Source organism: Pygocentrus nattereri, chromosome 12, assembly GCF_015220715.1.
Source record: "Pygocentrus nattereri isolate fPygNat1 chromosome 12, fPygNat1.pri, whole genome shotgun sequence".
Taxonomy (NCBI): Eukaryota; Metazoa; Chordata; class Actinopteri; order Characiformes; family Serrasalmidae; genus Pygocentrus; species Pygocentrus nattereri.
In genome coordinates, this window is record NC_051222.1 from 9,966,365 (window position 1) to 9,973,754 (window position 7,390).

A 7,390-nucleotide genomic window follows, 5' to 3' on the forward strand; every position below is an offset into this window, starting at 1 on the left:
GGCCATTATTATGGTGTCCCAGGTGGTTGCTAATGTGTTGTTAGGTTTTTGCCATGGTATCACAGGTGGTTGTTAAGGTGTTGCTAGACTGTTGCCATGGTATCCCAGGCAGTTCTTAAGTTATTGCTAGGCCATTGTTATGGTGTTCCAGGTAGTCACTAAGGTGATGCTAGGCTGTTGCCGTGGTACTGCAGGTGGTTGCTAAGGTGTTGCTAGACTGTTTCCGCGGTATCCCAGGTGGTTGCTAAGGTGTTTCTAGGCTGTTCCTGTTATTTCAGACGGTTACTAAGATGTTGCTAAGCCATTGTTATGGTCTCCCAGGTGGTTGCTAAAGTGTTGCTAGGCTGTTTCTGTGGTTCCAGGATGTTGCTAGGCCATTGTTTAAGTTTCCTAAGTGGTTGCTGAGCTGCTGCTAGGCTGTTGCCATGGTAAACCCAGGTGGTTGCTGCAGTGTTGCCAAGTTGTTCCTATGTTTCCAAGTGGTTGCTAATATTTGTGAATGTGTGCCAGTATGTATGTGAGTCTGTATTCAATGTCAATAAAAGTGCTAAGGTGTTTCTAGAGCATTGCTATGGTATTCCAGGTGGTTGCCAAGGTGTTTTTAGACTGTTGCTGTGTTATTCTAGTCGGTTGCTATGGTGTGCCAGGTAGTTGCTAACATGTGAGTGTAACTGCAGTATCCGTGAGGGTCAGTGTGAATGATGTTCTTTGGGTTATGATTTGCGGCAGTTAGATTTAAACTTTCTCAACATTTCATTTCCTATGGGGAAAAGAATTGCATCTGAATGAAGGTTGTATGAAAACCAAAGGTGCAAATGATCTTAAAAGCATATCTCCATATACGGTCTGCATAGGTTTTGTTGTTCTAGCTCGAAAACTGAGTCACGAAAACCAGTTCCAAAAAAAATGTGGAGTAATACGATACCAAAGAGCTTGGGTGAATTTTTTTACTTCTTAAAGATGTTATTATCAGCAACGATGTGTCTCTTTGTTTGGTGGTAGGGTAGAATGAAGGCAGTGGGGTCGGCTTCTGTGTAAGGGGTATTTGCTGTATGTATCCAGTCTAGAGCACCAAAGTGATCAAAAGTGGCCTAGAACTCGCTCCCCCTGATTCTTCCTGTGTAGCCAGCATAATGGGTTATGTCATGGCCCATTTTTTGGAATATAACCAAAATATGACCCCAATAAAGCTTTTTCAACAGGCTTTTCCATTTCAATGGTGTGGTCAAATATAACTGTTGCTTTCTCACTATTCATGTGCTTGTTCAATTCCCTCCCTGAACCTTATTGACTGGCTTCACATTACTTCTGCCTTGTTCTAGACTAAACTGAAGATGTTCATCTAGGATCAGCCTCGCAGTGGGCCTGGGAAAATGGCTCTACGTGTTTCAGTGTGTATTTTCAAGCTGGAGCTCCACCTGCCATTTGCAAGATAAAGGACCCATATCATGGAAAACGTGCTCGTTTGAAATAAGATTTTAATGTATTTTGTAAACAGTATTGAAGTTTCACAGAGAACTATCCACTCTTCAGTCCACAGTCTAGATACAGAACAAAACCAGACCATTTCTGCGATGTCATGCAAATCAGCCAACAGCAGTTTAACTCAGAGTGTTTCAGCCCAGGCTGTGACACACTACAGGGCAGCCAATCAGAATAGAGATCATTTACACACATCAGTCGTAATGACATGGTAACAAAACCAGTCTGTTTGGTTCTAAGGCGTAAAAAGAGAGTGTAACATGGTTGCGTAAAAATGAATTAGTACTATTTTTGCTCCCACAAGCATAATAAATGTATTTTGGTAGAATAAAAAAAATATGTAATAATATAAAATAAAAGTACCAAACTTGTGATGGAGGTTACCCAAGCTAGGCCACCTTCTGGGATTCCAGTGGCGAAGATTATTCTGTAATCTTTTTAAAACGATCAGAACTCATTTAGGAAGCTTCTTTTCAATCAATACAACTATCAAAATATTACATTCATTGATATTTATCATTTGTTATTTTACCACCACAATTATCTGACACGAGCTAAGACCTATTTCACAACTGGAGAATCATGGCACCTCTAGACTCTGGACAAACAAGTGTTATGACACAAGTGAGTTAGAGCTGGGTGGCTGTTAAAGAAGATCTAACAAGAGTTTGTCCAAACTGGTCCACTAGATGGGGCTGTTCACCCACCACTAAACACATAACTTCGGCCATGGATCCACGTTTGTGGCAGAAGTTGGAAACTTTGGCAGACCACTCAGATAAAATCCCACTGAAGCTTCTGTCTTCTCAGCATAACTGCTTGCCTTTGTCAGGATTCAAGGAAACAGCAAGAAGACCGCTCAACATACCAGGATGTCGCACACGTCAGAAATTCTGAAGAAGAACCAGTTTCTGTTTCTGTTTCTCCTAAATGCGCCAGTGATCAGATGATTTATTGCATGAGAGGGGTGGGAACAAATTTGGGAAGGTAGGCTTAGATAACTTTTGCACTGGTTTAATAGTTTTACCGACATATAATAAAACAGACCATGTCTGACAAATAATGTTAACTTGAAGTACAAAAAAAAAAAAAAAGATGTAAAAGCATATTTATCAGAACGATAAATAAAAGAGCTTTAACTCATTTTGCTTTACATTCTGTTGGTAATCAAAAAAAAAAAAAAATTAATGCAATTTGAGAACCGCATGCTACTTTGACCAGTGAAGTAAGCTATAACTGTTATGATTGGGCGATTCATGTTTATGACGTCTAACTGTCCTAATGAAGTTGCTGTCTTGGCTTAAAACACTGCTTGAAATCCAACAATCTATTATGTACGTACATATAAATTACGTGTACCAGAATCTCGAGGTTTGTACTGATCAGTAAATTTACCGTTGCAAACAAAACAAAAGCATCATCGTTGTGACATTTCCTATCTTTCTTTACAGGACATAATCTGAAATGAAACACTGTCTGCACAGCAGGCGGATGAAATAAGGATGAAATCCTGTAGTAGTGCACTTGATGGTAACAGTACTGATAAACCCTTGAACATATAGAGACAAACGCACAATTCACGAAGAGCTGTGCCTGCAGGTAGGGCCTGAATAGCTGCTATAAAATCAGAACATCTCTGTATAAACACACATGGCGCACATGTGCAGGTACACACCCTTTATATCGCAAAAGGATATAAGTTCAGAAATTCTTTGAGGCCAGCACTTACAGGGAGCCCTTCAACGCTCTCCCTTCCAAATGTCCGTACCACGGCCCTCCTGGACAGCTCCTGAAGAGTCTGGGGGGCAGCTCCGCGATAGGGCCTTTTCAGACTCCTCTTAGGGGACGAGATATAAAATTCCAGCAGGGCAAAGAGGCAGGGGAAGGTGTGTTTGCTCCCATCCAAATTGAAGGCTTCGTTTTTCAGCAGCACCCGTACGCTGGTGGGTCCAACCTCGGCCCGGTAGCTCAGGGTGAAGAAAACGTCCGTCTGCGTGCTGTCCCGGATCAGGAACGTCCCAACCGGCATTCCTGCCAGCCGCACGTGGGCCTCGTCCACGTCCATCGGGCCCCAGTAAAATCCACTGTTCTCCAAGAACTGGATGGCCTGGGTGATGAGGGAGCGGTCCTGCGCGTGGCGGAAAGGATGAAAGTGCGTTGGCGGGGCAGGAGGTGCAGGGGGGACCTCAGTTGGCTTGGGTGGACCCTTTGGCGCAGCTGCATGGTCAGGCTCATTGTGCTGGACCATTCTAGAGCAGGCTCCAGCCGTCGCACAGAATCTCCATGGCTTCTATTCATGCAGAAGTGAGCGGTGGCGGACTAGCGGAGAGAGAAAGAAACAAAGACATTTAGCTGAGTGAGGGCTGGAAGAAGGAGGAGTTTGATCATGCCTAAACACATCAAGCGCGTCTGCGTTAAAAGAGTCTCTGAGACATCTTTCTCGTTCCTACTCGCAACCTGTTGTCACTCACAAGACCCAAGTTAGGGGAGAAGGCCGAAGCCCTGCTGAGCTCACTGAAGCCGTTAGAACAGTTCTAGAGCATGACGCTGGGCTGTTGGAGAGCACAGAAGAGGCTGAGTCTGCTCACATACACACACATTAACACCCGCACACACACACAGCACCTCGGCAGACTGACGAGCACACAGTCCCGCACGATATCGAGCAAAAACAGTGTCACAGAAGCAAACCTCACGTCAAAGGTCGACGTCCTGCGAGCCACTGAGCCATAGCCGGGTCGCCTCACGTCAGCCAGCTTTTTCTCCCGTTAGCCAGTCCGTCTCACGTCAACTCCTCGCCGTCTGTCTCGCTACACGCTGAGCGGCCGACCTGAACTCTCGCACTCGCCAGCCGTGTCGACGTCCTTACATTGCGAGAACATCACTTTGGACTAAAACATGTCGCCTCCGCTGACACACTGGGAAAAAGCGAAAGTGAAAGCTTCGCTCAGTCGTGCCTGAGAGGAATTGTAGTCGGGCCGGGGAGCGTTAAGCCACTTCACCAATCAGAGTGTAAAAGCTCCGCATACACGCCCACACACACGTATATGTGTGTTTTTACATGAATTGTGAGGACTTCCACAGATGCCTACTGAGGACGGTCTTATACCAGCGAATACATCACTTGGGCATGCGGTCCTCAGAAGGATAGTAAGACGAGCCCGTTCACAAACACACATCTGAACAGTTCGGAGGGTGAACACGCGCGCGCCCTCGTTTGTTTTCCTCGCTTTGAGGGGCCGGCTCGCCGCTAACGCAGCCACTAGGCTAATATTTCGTTCACCTCACAAGTCACAACGAAACGTTTCGACTCTTTTGCTTTTACTGTCCTTGTTAAACCGCCTTTTTAATAAAATGTAAGGCTTTCCAACACCACAGGCGCATTTTGGTCGCCAGACACAGCGCTGGGCTCAGTTCTCAGACTCTCTGCCCACTTTGACCCGATGAGGCGCCGGTATCTCAGGGGTTCCAGCGCTGGGTCTCCGCTTGTTCTGGGCGCCTCTGTGGTGTTTGGACAGTGTGGATCCAGACCTTCTCAGAAAGGTTTGCGGCTGCGTCCAAATCCACACATGCAGGTTCGATGGGCTGAACTGGCACTCTTGAAGGTTTTTGACATTTCCTCTTCAAGATGTCTCTGAAGAAAAATCTGTATGCAGGCATTATTTCCCGTGGCCACAATATATTTATATTCATTCATAATAATCTGTCATTGTTCATATTGTTAATTCCTCACCATATAAACCAGCAGCGAATGGGCAAAACGCCACGTGAATTTGGGGCAAAACAGCCTTGCAGTGTAAACATCTTAGCTTTCTATTGATTTATCATTCTTTATTTTGCTATTCTTGGTGAAGGATAGAGTTTATATTTTTTTATCTTATTTTTATGTTTAGTTTTAATATCTATTGTCTTTATAGTGACAAGTAACAAACCGTAAAAACCGTAAGTTACTTAAAGTTAATAACTTGTTACTTCTCTTTTTTTATGGCTGTGCCTTTTGCTGCTGTAACACTGAGAATTTCCCCGTTGTGGGACTAATAAAGGCCTGTATTGTCTTATATTAATTTGTAGTGTGTGTGTATATATATATATTTTTTTTTAAAGTTCTATTTTAGCGAAATGCACTGAAACGTTGCTTTTATGAAGGTCTGGATCGTCCTACAATTTAGCAAAACCAAAACTTTTAGAACCATTTTTGTGCTTTGCAGGACTTTTACTTTGTTTTCTTGGTTTGCAAGTCTGAAAGCGCTTCACATTAGTTGACCAGCTGGACACAGAGGACGTGTAAAGCAATACAAACAATGCCAACCACACACCCTCCCTCTGTTTTACACGCACACACACACACACACACACACACACACACACACACACACACACACACACACACACACACACATATATACACACACATACATATATATATACATATACACACATACACACACACACACATACTCACACGCACGCACACACACACACACACACTCATGCTCTCTTTTACTTTCACTCTCACCCTCTGACTTACTCTAAATCACGTGATTTGCAACCAGCGGTCAGCCTCATGACACGCTTTTCTACTTAAGCTATCTCCGAGACTTACAGTCGCAGTGTTTGCGCACAAACTAGACACAGTCCACACGGGAGGGACGAGCTCTGAGGGAGAGCGACAGAACCTGTAAATTAGGAGATCATTCATGATAAACATGGCTCGCGCACGCAGGAGCACTTCCACTGTTCCTTTAAAGGAGCATGCACGGTGCTCTGAGAGAGAGAGAGAGAGAGAGAGAGAGAGAGAGAGAGAGAGAGAGAGCGAGAGAGAGAGAGAGAGAGAGAGAGTGAGATAGAGAGAGAGAGAGAGAGAGAGAGAGAGAGAGCGAAAGAGAGCGAGAGAGAGAGAGAGAGAGTGAGAGAGAGAGAGAGAGAGAGTGAGATAGAGAGAGAGAGAGAGAGGGAGAGAGAGAGAGAGAGAGAGAGAGAGGGAGAGAGAGAGAGAGAGAGAGAGAGGGAGAGAGAGAGAGAGCGAGAGAGAGCGAGAGAGAGAGAGAGAGAGAGAGAGAGAGTGAGATAGAGAGAGAGAGAGAGAGAGAGAGAGCGAAAGAGAGCGAGAGAGAGAGAGAGAGAGTGAGAGAGAGAGAGAGAGAGAGAGAGAGAGTGAGATAGAGAGAGAGAGAGAGAGAGAGATGTTCCGTTTACCAGAAACAAATTCATCAACGTCAGGCTACAGGAAGAGCAACTCTGCGGAAGAGTCCACTGGGGTGGTGGAGATGCATATTTGATACCTGGAATTGACGCCAGACCTTTGATCTCCCTAATTTATCAGGAAATAATGGGGAAACGGCCCCACTTGGCCATTCAACTGCTCATGAGTCAACTTTCGGAGACCCTCAGCTTTAATGTAAATTTGTTTGACCAAAACGTTGCACTGACCAAATTAGGAATGACAGCCGTTCTTACACCATCCCTCTATTTTCACAGGCTCTAAGTTGACTTATAAGCAGTCTCATGGCCACGTGGGTTGACTCCCTTGTCAATTCATTGGTAAATTAAGGTGATCGAAAGTCTGGAGTTGATCCTAAGTGTTCAATACGTACTTGGTAGCAGTTCAACACTTCGATCACGTCTTGAGAATCTACTGGGGTTGTGGATGTGCGTATTCAACACTTGGAATCAGCGCCAGAACCTTTATTTCCCTAATCTGTCAGGAAATAATGGGGAAAAGGCCACAACAGCTTAAGTCAACTTTTGAGCCTGAAAAATGGATGAACTTAAACGCTTCAATCTTGACGGCTTCAGTTCAAACCCATTGTGGTGGTGCAAGAGGCAAAATGACAAAAATTGCATCAGTGTCCAAACACTTATGGACCTGACTGTGTTCATATAGAGAAAAATGCACTACTGATGGGGG

The 7,390-nt window shown here is 44.7% G+C and overlaps 1 protein-coding gene across 2 annotated transcripts; it reads right to left on the reverse strand.

Moving 5' to 3' along the window:
- Window positions 1-1,461: 1,461 nt before the first annotated feature.
- Window positions 1,462-4,405, reverse strand: socs1b (suppressor of cytokine signaling 1b). Of its 2 annotated transcripts, none has more exons than XM_017717311.2 (2): window positions 4,179-4,405; window positions 1,462-3,801 (listed from the first exon to the last, which is right to left on the reverse strand). In XM_017717311.2, the coding sequence occupies exon 2, from the start codon at window positions 3,728-3,730 to the stop codon at window positions 3,161-3,163; it is 570 nt and encodes a 189-aa protein (XP_017572800.1). In that variant the 5' UTR covers window positions 3,731-3,801; window positions 4,179-4,405; the 3' UTR covers window positions 1,462-3,160. The 2 variants fall into 2 exon arrangements, with proteins under 2 accessions (XP_017572800.1, XP_017572801.1); XM_017717312.2 differs by having other exon boundaries at window positions 4,174-4,405.
- Between the last annotated feature and the right edge of the window lie 2,985 nt (window positions 4,406-7,390).

What these genes read in the sequence shown, in the direction of transcription:
- socs1b (XM_017717311.2), bottom strand. Translation starts at nt 3,730, where the DNA reads ATGGTCCAGCACAATGAGCCTGACCATGCAGCTGCGCCAAAGGGTCCA.